The following is a 16,682-nucleotide window of genomic DNA, read 5'->3' as shown; positions in this document are numbered from 1 at the left end:
ACACTACCATTTGTCAACAAAGTTAAAAAGTTAAAAAACTTAACTTTCAACAGTGTTTCACCACTTCTATAAATGCCCTCGTTGAACCTTTCCTTTTCTTCTTCTTGGGAGGGATCTTGGTCAAGAAGGCTGGCCCTACAGTGTTTGGAGACAAAGATCTTGTGAGGTTCTCCAATTCTTAGAACTACCAATACTCTCCCCCCCCCCCCCAATAACTGAATAACGAAAGATTTATGTGGTATTCTTGTAAGTGTGATTTGGTATCAGCCATTTAGATAGCTCTGAACAGTTTGCCCAAGGGAATATGATCATTCTTTCATGATGCAGAGAAAGCTTCTGTGTGTAACTCATCTTTCCTCTTGCCCTAGGAATTAAAACAAGACATCTCAAGTTTTCGCTATGAAGTTCTTGACCTCTTGGGGAACAGGAAGCCCCAGAGGAGAAGTTATTCTACCAGCAGCACAGAGGTGTCCCAAAAGGATGATACGAATGAGGATGGTGCTGGAGAAAAACCCAAAGGCAAGAGCGTGTCTTTCAATGTAGCCAACAAAAAAAAAGATTTCAATGTATCTGCTCTAATTAAAACTATGTCGGGGATTGATATGGTGGATGAGAAGCCAAAAAGCAACGGAATCAGTAAGCGCTCCTTTGTCCGAAACGGAAACAGAGTTCAGAGACTCTCCAGCTCCAAGAAGGAGTCCTTTAAGAGGCTGGGTCTGCTGTTCTCCAAGATGAACGGACACGTACCTGAACCAGACTCAGAGCCCATGTACACTATTTCAGATGGAATTATTCAGCCACACTACATGTGGCAAGACATTAAATACTCTCAGATCGATAAAGAGAGAGAAGAGAATTGTTCCAAAAGCGAAATTAACCTCAATGAGGTGGACTACAGCGGGAACACGAGACTCACGGGCCAGAGCAGGGAGTGCCCTGTGGTTTGTACCGGTTCCCTTCACTGTGCTTCCAGTATTTGTTCCTCTAATTCCAAACTTTTAGACTCATCAGAAGATGTATTTGATTCATGGGGAGAGGCTTGTGACTTGTTTATGAACAAGTGGAAAGATGGGCAGGAAGATCACGTTACAACGCGGTTATAAAGTAAAGCTGTCTAACACCTGCTAGAAAACTTAGCTTGTTATTTGTAATGTTTTGCTATCACCTGATTCAGCATTGAGATTTCCTTTCTGTCCACAGGGGGAGGGGAAAAAACATAAAAGTCTATAGTTACGTTAGCCTATTTTATAGCCATCTGCATTTTTTTTAATTCGTTTATACTCCCAAATACCGAACTAAAGGTTTCGCCATTTATAAAGTCACTGTAAACCAACAGGGCTCCCTTCTGACACAGCCATAGTCTTCGAACCCTGCAAAACTTGGACACGGTGGTGGTGGAGTGAAGAATTTCTCCAGTGCTTTTACCATCGTTCCCCCATCGCTGTGTTACACCACCATTATCCACGCGAGCGATCTCCTGTGCGTAGTGCTCAACTTCCTCAGTGGCAGGACGAGCTGGGGAGCAGCGGCTTATCAGAAGGCTGAGAAGATCCTCTTAGAAAGGATTTCAGGTTATAACTGGCTTTTTATTTTTCCTTAAGCAATACAGCCTCCAATTCATTCAGTTACGTGTATTTTTTCAGGTTGCATACTATATTCATGTTGTAAATTCTTAGTGAATAAGAGACGCCTCCTGTCACTCAGCTAGAACCTGTTACAATCTGCTGGTTTACCTAATTCCCATTAACCTAATTCCCTCGTGTAGGAAGCAGACTTACCTCCCCGTTAGCCCGGCAGTGGAAGCACCCAGCCCTGCTGCCGGGTCTGCCTGGGCGAGCCCGGACCCAGCCCTCAGCGCGGTTCCCCTCCACCCACGGGGCTCAACCGAAGCCCAGCGCCGGCACACAGACCGGCACACGCGGACCCCTACGGCGTCTGAGGTGCCTCGTCTCGTTCCCACTGCTGCGTTCGCTTTTTGCTGCCTCTCTTGTCACGCTTCGGGCAGAAAACTGTTCTCCTGGTGCGTGTCGAGCTCAGAGAGGGGGAGTATATTGCTCAGATTCATGAACTGCGTTTCTGAAAAGCGGCCTAAGCCAGAGCAGCTCAGACGGTGTTTGGTGGCCCGGAAAGCCTCTGCAGTTCCTTTTCTCTGCTGCAACAAAAAGGAGTTCAGCAGCAGAGTGTTATTTTTTTTCTCCCAGTTGTGCTAGGCCTAGTGCAGACATAACGATGCCACTGCATTTGACCTGATGGGGTTGTCTTCTCCCCTCCTTGAAGTTCCTTAGGACAAAATGGTTGAATCAATGTTTTTTTTTAACCAACCTGGTAATTCAGCTTTCTTCTCTGTTGTTGCTATGACACATAAGTGTTTGGCATTTAATACCCACGTCAGAGCAGTCACTAGTCAGCTGCTTCCCTGGAGGAAGCAAAGTGACCGAGCGCTCGGAAATGGCATTCCCTTAAGGTGAAGCCCCGCTCCCCGCTCCCCGCTCGCGTGTTTAAGGCTCCATCCCTAGGAGAGGTGGCGTGCGTGGGAGTCGAGCGCAAGGGCGCTTGCCCTAAATCGGCTCTTCTCTGAACCAGGTTGTGAATTGCATTTGCAGAAGCAACAGTGACGGTTGGACCCCGCCACGTACCGCTGGCGGGCATCAGGTTTACTGGAGGGGCAGGAGCAGGGCGGGCGGGCGGGAGGAGGGACCCGCGCGCGCCCCGGCGGTCCCGCGTGGGAGAGGGGCCTGGGTGCCTGCCGCGGGAATACTTCGCCAGAGGTTTAAACTCTGACTGTGCTGTTGAGGGAAAACACCTTGCTGGGTTTTCCCTTTGGTCCTACCTGAGCCCGTTGCAGCTCGCCCTTCTGCGGAGCAGTGGAAGCAGCAGCTCGGCTTGGGAAGCTCCGAGAGCAGCCCTGAAGCCGACGGCTGCGCTCCAGGCCCGCTGCGGCGCTGGGAAGAACGAGCAGCTAGTAGCGGGGACTCAAAAACGTACCACTACTCCCCACTTGCAAGCAAGCAGACTTGCTTGCTAGCACGCAGTACAGTCTTAAATATTTAATTCTCTGAATGTGCTAGTTAAGGCAGAGCGAGAAGCATTTTTGTATCAGCAAATTTCAGGCTTTCACGCTAACTGTGGAAGTAGAGTGGTTTTTGAAAATTGCAACTCCCCTTCCTGCAAGAAAGATTGAGCAAACTGCCACGGGCACTACGTAAGGAGCCGTGGGAGACGCCAGGGTGAGGGGCAGCCTGACGCTGGCGGCAGAGCTGCAGTCAGAGCCGACCGAAGGCAGTTCGCAAAGCAGCCGCAGGAGAAGCCCGAAGTTTAACAAACCAAAGTGACTGAGCCCATTCCTGGAAATAGGAGCATTAGCAAGAGCTGCTAGTGGGCATGGAGGGAAGGGCTTGACCCATTTTATGCTTCACCTAACCACACTGCAGCTTATGAGCTTGAAATAGGGCCAGCAAACCCTTATGGCATTTCCCATCTAACGTGTGGGAATGAAAACAACTCAAGGATGGTTATGCAGGTGACATCAGCCGAGTTCAAGACTAGGATACAATCAAGGTTCGTGTCCTTTGACAGGAGAGAGGCTTTTAAATTTCCCGGGACTGCAAGCATCGCGCTCCCGACTACGATTATGGCGTCTCGCTCGAAGGCTGCGCTGCATTAAGAGCTCCAAAGAGCAGAGGCGCAAGGCAGTTAATTGCCTGCCGCAGCGCCCAGCCTGTCCGACGGACCCGGGGCGGCGCAGAGCGACGCTCTCCTGCTGCGCGCAGCGAGGGCAGGGGCGGGAACCGCCGCACGACGCCGTGCCAAACGTCTCGGTGACGCTGAGCGTGAGACGGCTTCCCACGGCCGCTGGGCTGGGTCTCCCACGGGATTTGTTTCATGACTCAGATATTTCCTAGCTCCCAGCTAAGAGCTTGTTTGAGCTGACTTTTCAGTTTAACACAAATATTTGATTGGACTAAATGATTAATATGTAAATATAGCTCGGAGTTCACAAAACTGTCAAACTTGAACCCCAAAAGACAAATTCTGTTTGATCGCAGCTATACAGCCCCTTCGGTAGCAACAGGCATTACAATAGCTGATGAATTAGCGTTATTACTAGTACTCTTAAACAGGAACTTCAGGGGAGGGAAGTTGAAGTATCTTGTCAAAAACATTTTTTTCAGCCAAAACTGGCAAATTTTTATTTTGTTTTAAATTCGCTTGCAGGCAGCCTTTGGGATTTCACTAGCATTTTTCTGTTCTCAGTTGATGAAAGGGAAAGCATGTTCTGGTGAACACTTTCCCTCCCTTTGGAGAGGCGAGCGGGCTCCCTCGCGGCGGCGCGCCGGCGGGGCGCCCCGAGCACCCCGGCGAGGCGTTAACCTTCTCCTGGCTCTGCTTCGGGACGCAGTTCCCGCGTGCCCGGCCTTCACGCTGCGCGTTCCAGTAACGCTCCCTAAGCATACGCAAGGAATATGGAATTAGGAATAACACAGCTCTTGACCACTCGTCCTTTCCTTAGGTTTCTTGCACTTCAAGTCCCACCTTCCAGTTTCACCTGGCTTTTTAGAGCAGCACGCTAAACGGGATCGCTGATCGGAAGCTAGCAAGCGACATCCAGGCACAGGACATCGCGCACACCGAGCTGTTTGTATGCAGGTTACGGATTAAAGGAGCTGTTCCAGAAACAAGAAATTAAGTGACATGTCTGCAGAGTATTTGGATAACGATATTTGTAAATATTCAAGTACTTGATGTATGTGTGGACCCTACAAAGGAAGCACGCATAGTGGTTAGAGCGTGGGGTTAGAAAACAGCGTTCCTGGGGCCTGTTCCCAGCTCTGCCACCGACCCACTGTGACCTTGGGCAAGTCACTTAGCCTCTCTAATGCCCCAGTTTCCCCATCTGTAAAATAGGGACAATAATACTTTCCTACCTCGCAGGGGGGTTAGTTCGTTATTTACAAGCACTTTCAGATCTTCAGATTAAAGGCGCTATATACACTAAATACGTAATATTACTAGCAGTAGTATGTCCTTTTATTTTCCTACAACTAATTCAGGTTAGGATTTAACTGTAGGAACATTACGATAGTTTTCCACGTAGAAAACTAGCCTGGTTTGCGCAGAGGGGAGTTTGGGGACTTCCGCAGCGGAGGGCGAGCAGGTTCAGCCTAAACGCTGAATACCCTTGCTTTTGTGGGTCCACGTCTCGCCCTTAACGTTACTTCACCGCATTTGTGTTTCATCCTCCTTTTCTAATGGTACATGCAACAATTTCTAGCAGAATCAGCCTCTGTAAATATCAAGACTATTTAAATGAATATATTCATGTATAGATATAAAATTTTACCTTTTGAAGAGATGAAAATTGGGCTCTGCACCAGACTTCTCGACCCGCAGCCCGGCACGGACACGCGGGCTCGGGGCAGGGCTAGGAAAAGCGCTCCGCGTCCCCTCGTCTCCTTCCCTTCGCCAAGGACGAGCTCCCAAGGAAAAGCGTAGCGGAGCTACCCGGGAGGAGAGCCGCTCGGGGTCACGCTTCGGGGCCGAGCGCTGCCGTAGCCCCGCACGGCCGTCGCGCGGACCTCCGCCCGCGAAGGCGCCCGGCGGCCCGGGGGCCCGTCTCCAAACGCGGGGATCGCCGCCGGGCTGCGCTGCGACCTCGCGCCCGGATCGACGTCGGGCTGCGCGTTCGAACGGCGCCAGCGCAAGGCGCAGCGGGGAGGGGAAACGCGGAGCAGCAGCAGCAGCCAGAGGCAGCAGCCGCTCGAGCCAGCGGCGGCTGCCGCCGCAGCGCGGCCCCCGCGGAGCAGTTCTGGGGGGCCGGGGCGCCCCGGGGCCGCGTCCCTGCCTGCCGGCCGCCCGACAGCAACGCCGACGGCGCCGGCGGGACTCACTGGTGCAGCCTCTGTAATAAAACATTGCCGGAATAACCCGTAGTTGTTAGGTTTCAAGTAACACATTTGCTAACTGCTATAAAAATCATTCCTCTAGTAGTAGGTTTCTTTTTTTCTCCTTTTTTTTTTTTTTTTTTTTTTTGAGACGGTGGAGGGCACATTAATATATTTCCTTAGCCTTTGTAACATAATGTAATTTAATTTTCACGCTACTACTTTCCTCATTTCAGACCATTAATTTTGTGCAAGCAAGTCATTTATATTTTATTCCCATAAACCCACCACACCAGAACAACTAATGCGCTGGAGTAAGCTGGTGGCCAAGAATGACTCTTTCAAGAAGAGAAAGGGTTTTTTTCAGTTCAAAAGGCAGGAGCAGCATTTCCTGCTCCATCTTCTGATTCCTCGGCAGCGCTTTACGCTTCGGGGAAACACCGTCCGCTTCTTCCGAGGCGCGCAAAACAGACCAAGACCAGTCCTAAACCAAACATCCGACCCAGCTGAACCACCCACAGGTTCTGGGGAAGCCAGAGCGGCGCCGCGGCCCCGTCTGCGCCGGAGACACCTCTCCCTACGCGCTCGCCCGGGCAGCGCTACGCCGGCCGCGCGGCTTACGTCGCTTCTCCCGGGGAGCCTTCCCCGTTTCAAACGTCCCCGTACGAGGAGCTGCGCCTAAGCCAGAAGCAGCCGCGTGCCTCGGGGCCGGCGTGCTCGGGGCCTGCTGCCCGCGCGGAGCTGCTCTCGAGCAAGCGGCGCTCGGGGGTCCAGCCGCTCCTTGGGTATCGCGGGGTTTTATTTAAAACCCGCCGACCGCGTTAGTAAGGCGGGTGGGGAAGCGGAGGGCTGGGGGTCCCCGAGAAGCGGAGCGCGCAGCGCCCGCTGAAGTACCTATTTTCTACACCGCGAGCCCTGAGAACCAGGCGCACTCTACAAACAGGTTTTTTTTCTCTTTTTAAGCAAATAAGTTTTAATATCAAATTAAATCTCCATAAAAAAAAAAGCTGTCACAGAAATGGCTTCACATCTGAGCATAGTTTAAAATGACGTTTTACTTCATGGGATAAAAAAGCTGAGGCTTCTTTCCTTTTTCTTTGATTTTGGTCAAAACCGTCACGGCCTTTTCCAGGCAGAAGAGCTATGAGATGTTGTGAGAACTTTGCTCACGTAGAGGCAGAGCAAGGACTCGAGCATTTGCCCACTGAGCAGCGACGGCCGCCCCTAGGGGCAGGGGACTGGGGGGGCGAGAAGGCAAAAAAGCAAAAACAAATGCTTAAGTTTTATGTACTTTTCTACTTCATCTTTTCTGCCCATACTGCAGACACCATGTCATTCCCACATATAACGTGTAAAAATGAAATGTATATAATAAAATTATTTATTTTATGTGTATTTTTAGCTTAACTGTAAACTGAAAAAAGCATTTAATTTTTTTTTCCCAAAAATGTAAGCCTATGGAAATTCAAGGTGTTTCTACCTTTTCAGATGTAACATTTCCAGCTGCCTATTGATAATAAACATTTACGAACAGCAACGGGTCTGACGTTTTATCGGCTCCTAGGATGTTCAGCACAGCCGCCTCGCGGGCTGTTAGCTGTCATGGGTGCGCTCAAGGGCCCCAGTTCTACACCGACTTTCGCTGGTATTTATATGAAAAAGAGATGGCACAATCCTGCTTACCTGCAATCGAGCCAGCCACACACATCTGAGCAAGTGCAATGCTTTACGTGCAAGAGTTGACCACCACCAGGCTGTACAAAAAAAATCCCCTGCGTTATATCCCGTATTTCCACCAGCTGCTGCAGGCTCCTGGTCAAGCCTCCCGGGAAGCTGAACGAGGGCAACATCCCTTTCCCGGGCAGGAGACCCGCGTGCAACGGAGGCGGCGCAGACCCACCGAGAGAAACGCAGTCCACGCCAAGAGCCGGAGCAAAACCCAAGGACACCGACGGGGTTTCAACCAACTAACGAGAGAAAGCTGACGTTTTTAAGACAGACTTAAAGAAACGACCATTCTAGAGCTGTACTTGCACAATCTCTGCTCACACTAGAAAGCCTAGGAGCTCAAAGTTAAGATCCCCTGACTCCCCAGTGGTGATTTCTATTCCAGAAATGGGAACCAAACAGCACCTGAAAATGCCCTAAGCCCCCTCAGCCATCACTGCGGCGCGAGCTACAGCAGAAAACGCCGTGGTCGACTGCGGAGGGAGGCGAGCAAGCGGGGAAAGGTTTTGCAGTGCATTGCATCTCCTCTTAATTGCACTCCCTGGAAAGTAACGCAAGGGGGAAAAAAAAAAGTCACACATTCATATAATCATCACAAAAGTGAAGTTTCAGCTTTTAATTAGGACAAGAATAGAGAAATACTAGTTTAAAGAAGTCAGAAACCACGCTCAGATTTGAATGGAAAATGCAAATAGGCAACAGAGAACAGGAAAGATGAAGAGGAGGGTAGAGGGAGTTAGATGGTTTATTAATTTTCATCATTATAGGATATTTCACCTCCTCAAAAAAAGGACATTTTCTCCAACGCTACTAAGTCAAGCGGTTGCCATAGCTATGACAACAGCTTTAACAGGAGAAACAACAGCTCTTGCCTTGGGGTAAACCTGCTGGCAAAGCTTTCACTGGCTCCGGCGAAGGCAAGATTTAGCATCCAGGATGCGAATATCGCCAGGCACGGAGTCCAGCACACGCAGACACGGAACCATCAGGATCTGGAGGCGCGTGCCTGTGCCTGCAGGCACCACCGTTCGGAGAGGACCGACCTGCAGCAGCTGTCTGCGTGCGCGCTCCTCGCCCGCGGCCGGGCTCAGCTGCCGCGTACTCGCCTCGGCTCTACCGCCTGCAAAATCCGGTAAGCAACAGCGATCCGATCCTGCGCCTGAGTCCTGAGACACAGGCCTGCCCTGCGCAATTCTAAACTCTGCCATTATTTCAAAGCTATAAAGTCCTGATCCAAGAGTTTTATCTTTCTCCATTATGCAAGAAGCAATTACTTAGAAGTATGGGTCTGGATTTATGTTTTGAACATCTTCCACGCATAATGCTGTATTTGACAGGATAATTTTATAAATAAGATATCCAGGAGCACTGCAGAGAGAAGAGGAAGCTGAGAGTAAAACGAAACAGAGCTAGAAAAGCAACTTACTGTAGGACTCAGCGTGGTGCTCCTGCGCAACCAAGGGGAAAAAAAGGCAGCGCGGGAGGGAGAGGGAATGACAGCCCTGCAGGCTAATGCTGCTGGCAGGCACAATTGGTAGCATTTTTCTCTACAGTATTTATAATAATTATCTTTCATAATGGATGAATTTTACAATTCAAAAGACTTCAGAAAGAGACTTGTGCCTCCAGTGCACTGCTGCGAGCAACACTACGGATGTTAACCTACGCGGATTGAACCAGGACCAAGGTTATTTTCTAGCTATAGGAAAACGCTGCAGGCTGGTGGGGGGGAGCAGGAGACGAGCCCCGAGGCAGCAGTCGCAGCTGTGCTGGGCCCGAGACAGACCTGCCACAGAGCCGGAGGCGCGGACCCAGCAATGCCGCGTGACACTGCACAACTGCGCGCGGAGCAAGCGCATCCCGGCTGCCGGCGACCTGCTGGCAAACGCAGTCGGACCAAAACCCGCTCCTTCCAAAGGCAGAGGCATTTTCAGCAGTCTAGGGGAGGATGGCATGCAAAAAACCAGCCTTCCACACCGCAGAACCTGAGGACCACTGCTGACAGCCCTCGTTTCACCCGGCACTCGTGGAGAAGGCAGGCTTGGCTCCCGAGCTGCTTAGTACGTCTAAGAAATCAGAAAAGCTTGCATCTAAAGAGTGCTCTGGCACGTCCAGCCTATGCATCTTTCCTGCACAGCCTTCACTTGCTAACTTACTTTGGGCCCCTGCCTTTCGTATATTAAAAGCACAACGCAGAAAAGCAAGAGACAAGCATGACGAGCACATACTTACAGGAGCACTGGAAGGGGAGGGGGTTAAATCTAAAAGAAAATAGTTGTCCCCAACAGCAATCTCTGCTAGTGTATTTTTTCCATCCTCCTGTTCAAAGGCAAATCACACTTCAGGCTGCAAACCTGTATCCCACTTAGCAGACTGACCCTGCAGTTCTGCCGAGCACCAAAACCCGGAGCTTGCATCAGATGGCAACAGAGGACCGAGTAGGTCTGGACAGTCACCGCACTGACACTGCCCTGCCCCATAACCTGAGGCCACATCTTGGTACCCACAGCAAAAAAACAGAACACAGACCCCTCCCCCCCTCAAAAAAATGAGCAAGTTTGGCAAGTTTTATTAGAATTATCTTGCAGCCTCTGGAAAGGCAACTGTTTCGCTGCATCAGCCACTGGAACGTATAACCGCAAAACTAGGAACATTATTAGTACAAAGATGCTGGAGCCAGGCCTAGAAATCTATAGATCAGAAAATAGCTAATTTACTTCACGCTTTAGCTCTCTCTTCAGCAGGGCAGTACTTTGTGACAGCCCTTTTAATAAGCAATACAGAGCCACTGACATATCCCAAGACAGCTCTGAAAAGCAGAATTAAAGGCAGACTCCAGCAGTCCCTTCAGTTTTTGTATTAGTCTGAATTATTTTAATACAAAACCACCATTCCTTAAGCTACTGAGGACTCTGAGGCAAGAAGTCAGCCATTTATTCAACTAAATAAAAGCTAATCAATAAAGTCAAGTCACATTTTGTGGCTCAACCTCCCCCCAGACTGGGTGCTGGGCACAGGGCTAACTCTTCCAGACAGTCCCACCGCTAACTAGTTCAAAAAGTTACTTTTGAGCCAAAACAGCCCTGGCAAAAATACATGCATCAAGTCACAGTAGAGGTAGGCTTTGTGTGTGTAAGCTAGAGCAATTTTCGCGCGCACCGCGTGGAGTTGTTTGCTGTAACGGATACGTATCGCAGCGCCCCGAACGCGCGGAGCAACCCACGGCCACGGCGAGGAATCCAGCTACCGCAAGCGGAAAGACGCGCAGAGCTCGACTCCAGGCCCGGTCACAGCGTCTCTAACGGGAAGAGCAAAGGCTGACTCCGGGAGACAGGCCAGCGCCAGAAGAGAGCACACCGGCTCTTAGCCACGCGTCCCTCCGCGTAGGAAAGGGCGAGCTGCCTCGCGGCGCGGTGTCGCTGCCCGCGGAGGCTTCCTCCCCGGCACGGCGCGGCGCGGCGGCGAGGGGGAAACGGCTGACGACTCCGCCACAGACCGCTTTTACGTATTTCCAGGTGGAACAGATCAAGAAGCACAAAGGAACCAGAACAGCACCTGACTTGCGGGTTAATCTACTCAGAGCTTTTTCAGAGAAGGGAGAAGAAAGAGATCCCGTGGTATTCTTCTCCCTTTCCTGAGGAAGGGCAGCCTTCGCTTGCGCAGACCTGTCAAAGAAGCAGAAATACAAAGGCCAAGGTCTTATCTACTTTCGAGTATTTGGTAGATTTTATATATATTAAAATATATATTTAACCCAAGGGGCCTGCGTGCTCATAAGCCCATAATCAAATTAGCTGCTCAGGGGTCAATTTTCTTCCTGCTTTGACTTTTCACCTGGCTCTTCCCTCTTGAAGGGCCATAACCAGACTGCCAAGTTAAATGCGCAGCAATTAAGAGTTGAGGAGACAAACCAAAAGCCAAACTTGCAAGCTTCCCAGCCACTGGAGAATTACATCACCACCTGTTCTAGTTAGATTCCTGGGGCCAAACATGCAGTTTGGCAAGCCAGCACAAACTCGCACGCGCGCACACACACACGCTCTTCAGTAGCAAGTAGTTTATTAGCAGATACTTACAAACAGACCGACCCGATGGTAATCTCCAGAAGGACCACCCCAATGCTTGTCCCGATCGTCTGCACGGTGAGAGAGAGAATCGGCAGGCACAATCTTTTCGGGCGTCCCCGAGGAGGCAACGTGGTCCTCTGTTGAGTAGCAGCCTCCCCCTCCTTCGGAAAACTCCGGCATTTATGATTCCTCCCGGCACCTGGGGCCAGGAAGTGCGGGAGCCTAGCCCAACTCTGCCCCGGTTGCATAGCCAGGCTGTGATACTGCGCACGTGTGCAGTCTTATTTCAGGGGCCACATTTGACTTTGGGGGTCGCTCTTTCACTACTCTTCAGCTTCTGACCTTCATGTTGACTGCTTCTCGTGGTGACCAACTAGCTATATGTGACCAACCGCTGTTCTTTCTCACAGATTTCCAAGACCTTGTTAGTTACTTATTTGTATCCCGCTTAACACAGCGGTATTGTTCTAGGCACTATAAAGTTACAGCACTAGACTATTCTCACCAAGTATCAGGTGGTACAGATAAAAGAGGTTGCAACACGGACCATTCCCATCAAGTATCACGTAGTACGGATACACCACCCTCCCGAGGGAGGAATAAGAAGGGGGGAATTGGAGGGAGAGTTCTTCAAATTTGAAGAAATATGGTCAGCACCAAAAGCTCTGCATGAATTTAAAACTATAAGGAGTCACTTTTCCCTATTACCTTTTTGCTCCCATGTTTACTTAGAAGACATAAAGGAACTCTGCTTTTCCCCTCTCCTATTTCTGGGCAGGGAGTCTCCTCTTCATGACTATTTAGCCATAAAGGAAAGAAAGAAAAAGAACAGCAACTGCACAGCAGCATGGGACTGCAAAGTTTAAACAAACATGCAAATGTGCGTTTTTTCTGAAGCTACTGGTTCTCTTATGTAAATGGCATTTATTACCTATACTTAGCATGTTGAATTTGATGGGATCCAAATTCCCTGCAAGACTGAGCAGCCCTAGCTTTCAGAAACCAGCACAAGGACCCCAATGCTGAAGTCACATGTGCGGGCACCAACTGCTTGAAGATTTTGTCCATACAGTGGAGTTCCCATCGAGGACAGTCATTTAAAAGAATCAAAAGTTCACGTGCACAGACCACTCATGTTTTCTTAAGCTTATCGAAACAACTCACAGGGACTGCAGCTCTAACAAAAACAGTTTTCTACTGCACTTGTTTCCCACGTTGACAGCTGCTCCCATCTTTCTTCTCCGACTTTCCGCAAAATGGCAAGTTGGAACATGAACAGCCTTATCTCATATGACACAGCTCATTTCTTCAACCTAGTTCTCAGACTACTTATTCTAAGTAAGTAGTCTGAGGAAGTATTCTAAGGAAGCTACCCTGTCAAAGATAAGTGATCACTCATTACAATGGGTTAGATGCTTTTATTTTGTGCTGTCAGTGCAAATTTAACACCAAGACTATCACCATTTGTGCAACACCTTTAACAAACCAAATCTTACAAATATACAGTAATGTACAGCAGAACAGATCAAAATAGTATTCTTGAAGGTTAAAGAGATGTAAAGCCAATGCAGAGTGAAATTAAACAGAGAAAACACAGCTATTACAAGTATGTGATCACTAGCAGCAAATAAAATTTTGTTTGGTGAAATCTGGGAAAGCCAACCTATTTTAAACACTATTTTTTTTGTCCTCCAATGACCCTGCATCCAGTTTTTATTCTTAGTTGCAACAGCAGTCTGTTTTAGTACTTAAACAAGAACCATGCGACCAAGTGTTCTGGTGTAACTCCTCACAAGGGGGTACTTGATGCAAGCTTCCTTTAGTGACAGTATGTGTTTAATACATATGTATTTTACATAGTGAAATACAAGCTGTGTTCCCAGCACTACAGTTATGTATAGTCTTCCACTATGCTTTCCTATGCAACCCACTACAACACCACCTTGTCAAGTTGAGTATCACTAGCATAAACCAGAAGAGAAACATGAAATTTGAATACACTTTAATCAATCAGTACCCAGCCCACCAGGGCAGGATAACAGTTATGAAACAATATTAACATATAGTTGACAAAAAAAAAAAGAAACAAGAGAAACCAAGTGCAAGAGTGAGCTTACATCTCTCGGATTTACATTCCTTGAGGTACATAGTGTGGTGCAGGGTTAGGTGAGGCAATGTAACTGACTTGGTGCAATGGTCCAGAACTTACAGCATTAGGAATTCGGGGAGAATTTCCATAGGATGGATTTACTGGATGCCAGGAACTAATATAGTGATATGTAGGTACTAAAGAAATGCAAGAGTCAAAGCCCGGGAGAGATGGCTGGCTGAAGGGATCCGACACCACTGGATAATACACTGTTCCGTGGGATGGGGGCGGAGGCTCTGCATTTTGAAAGTGACCTTAAAAAAAAGCAAAACGAAATACATCCTAGACAAAATTGCCATATTTTAAGCTTTGTAACTATTTTTATGCAGCTCTTTATTGCCATGAACAGTGTTAGACTGATAGCAAAAGGGAAAATCCATTTACATGACAACAGTTCTGTGCCCATGAACATCCCTCCTAACGGGGAGAGGAGGGTCATCTCAGGTCCTGAATTAAAACTAGAAGGCAACTTACTCATCTCCACAAAACCCTGTTCAAGAATTTCAAAATAACATCCTGTATTAAAGAGACAACTTTTTCAAGGAGGACTCAGGTAAAATAGATGATATATTCTTTCCCTATTTAACCTTTGACTATGTAACACTGATCTGTGCAAAAACACACTTCAGCTGACCTGGCTAAAGTATTATCAGAACATTAAGCCTGTATGCCCCTGAGCAGTAGGTTTTATCATCATGTGCTCCTTTCCAACACCGACTATTTGCTATGTTTCACAGATTTTAACGAGCCAGGCATCTGACCTTTTTGACTTTTTTCCTCATTTAATGCAATCCTATTTACTGCGAAATATATCTACAAGCCTGTTACAAAGCTGCTAGGCTAAGCTAAGTTTTACTATAAATTTTATTCACAGTAAAAGACATAGCTAACAATAAGGGCTACTTTGAATGTAACAACTCAGCATTCAGAGCCTGAAAACCAGGTTTGCAAACAAACAACAAAAACAACAGCTACCACGCACACAACACTATGGAGTGAAAGCACCAGTGCTCAGAGCTTGCCAGAACTTGACTGTCTCCTTTCTTCATTTTAAATACATGCATTCTGTTTTGATACCTTGATTATTTGCTTATCAATGAACAGACATACATCAACACAGTTTTTCCGAATTAGTGTACCAAGTCTAGAGCTAGAAAAGATTACACTTTCCTCTATGACTTTGCAAATCCCTTGACATTAGTGACTACAATGGCAATGCTGACATAACCTTGAGTAGTACTAAAGATAGCAAAGGAACTGCAATAACCTATTACAGTGCTTATGCTGTATGTTCTCCTAACCTCATGCTTCCTACTGGATAACAAAGGTGCTAGCAGGCTGCTATGGAGCAGTCAGTCTAAAAATCCTTCTCTAGCTTCTCATACCTCATGCATCTGGTCTTACATTCAAATACTAACCATTTGCAGGTGTTTCCAGAGGAACTTGATGGACTTCAGTCCGCCCAGCATCAGTGTAGAGCTGAGGTACTGACTGATCCAGGACTGGAGCAGGCTCAGCATATGCCGGATAAGCTTCCACAGGTGATGGTGGTGGCACTGGCTGTACATAAACCATGGAATGCCAATAGCTCTGATGATAATACTTTGGAAAGAGGGGAAAAATATCATGGGCACAACCACATAGTCTCCATTCCTCCTCCAAATTACTAACTTTTCAGATCTAGAAGTGTATTTTTCATTCTATTATTTTAAGACAATCCTTTTCTCTCCCCAAAAAGCAAACCGCTAGAAAAGATACTGCAATACCCACAGATAGCCACTTATTTTGGTTTCAGTTCTACACTGTAGTTCCTTGTTACACATCTTTACAGAGAATCAAATTTCCCTCTATCAACTTTGTCATAAAGACTTTTGTTTCCTCAGTTGAAGGAGCTGTCACCCTTTTTACTTCCCTGAGCAGCAGCACTAACATTGCCTTCTGTACCAGAAACTATTAAGTAGAGCAATGATTCCCAGAACAGTAAGCAGTACAGCCGTGTTCAGACTGGTAAGCACAAGTCCTAGAGCACTTGAACCATGCATTTAAGTGGTCTTTGATGCATACATACACAAATTTTATTAAGACTTGCTCACATTCCTCCCTTTATCTTCATAGGGGGAACAATATTTACCCACCACCCTCTGCAAAAATTGAAGTGAAACAACTAGATGCGCTAATGTGCTTCACGACTTCAGTTAGAACTTCACTTCCTGAGCTATACTTTAATCTCCTCCAAGAAAGCCTATATGTATTAGCAGTCAAGTGCATAAGATGCATATTTAGCACACTAGCAAGTCTCAAATACATCAGTACATCTGTCAAGAGAAGCAGCAGTTTTCACAGGCAATTTACTGTAGTCATTTAAAAGCACTTACTTGCAACCCCAGATTAAAATAATACTGCAAAACCTTTGTATCTGAAATTAAAGGACATTATATTAAAAAGAGTAGAAGAGTAAAATGAGAAGCAACAAATTCACACACATTAAGAACATTGCTTTAAGACACTTTAGCAAATAAAAATATTTAGTTTTTCTTGAATATGCTGAGGGTTAAAAATGTTTCTGGAGTATCACCAGTTTTAAAAACAGTGCATCTTTCTAGGTAAATTAATCCAGTAAGATTTTTGTGCATCTGACTAACTTTTAACCAAACTTCAGTGTTTACGTTACCTTTGATTCTACCTTATTCATCTTGATTAGTCAACTGACAATAGACAGTGTTATAAGTTTCCACAGTATATCAGGACTTTGATTAGCAACACTGACTTCCTATCAAGGCTGGGTTTTCAGAGGAAAAAGGAATTTGACACCCAGTAAAAATTTGACGCGAAGTCCCTAAATGAAGTTGACTGCTT

At 47.4% G+C, this 16,682-nt stretch overlaps 2 protein-coding genes across 2 annotated transcripts in view; one reads left to right on the top strand and one right to left on the bottom strand.

Annotated features, from left to right (window-relative positions):
- TRPC5 (transient receptor potential cation channel subfamily C member 5) overlaps positions 1-1,103 on the top strand; it is a 53,724-nt gene extending 52,621 nt beyond the window's left edge. The window contains exon 10 of the mRNA XM_062584512.1: positions 369-1,103. Within this exon, the coding sequence (XP_062440496.1) occupies positions 369-1,103 (735 nt within the window). The remainder of the gene's footprint in view (positions 1-368) is intronic.
- A 12,013-nt stretch (positions 1,104-13,116) lies between these two features.
- ALG13 (ALG13 UDP-N-acetylglucosaminyltransferase subunit) overlaps positions 13,117-16,682 on the bottom strand; it is a 33,032-nt gene continuing 29,466 nt past the window's right edge. The window contains exons 26-28 of the mRNA XM_062585048.1: positions 16,202-16,242; positions 15,245-15,428; positions 13,117-14,080 (exon numbers count right to left, since the gene is read on the bottom strand). Coding sequence (XP_062441032.1) covers positions 13,806-14,080; positions 15,245-15,428; positions 16,202-16,242 — 500 coding nt within the window. The 3' untranslated portion in view covers positions 13,117-13,805. The remainder of the gene's footprint in view (positions 14,081-15,244; positions 15,429-16,201; positions 16,243-16,682) is intronic.

Source organism: Rhea pennata, chromosome 11 (assembly GCF_028389875.1).
Source record: "Rhea pennata isolate bPtePen1 chromosome 11, bPtePen1.pri, whole genome shotgun sequence".
Classification (NCBI taxonomy): domain Eukaryota; kingdom Metazoa; phylum Chordata; class Aves; order Rheiformes; family Rheidae; genus Rhea; species Rhea pennata.
This window is presented reverse-complemented; position numbering and strand designations above follow the sequence as displayed.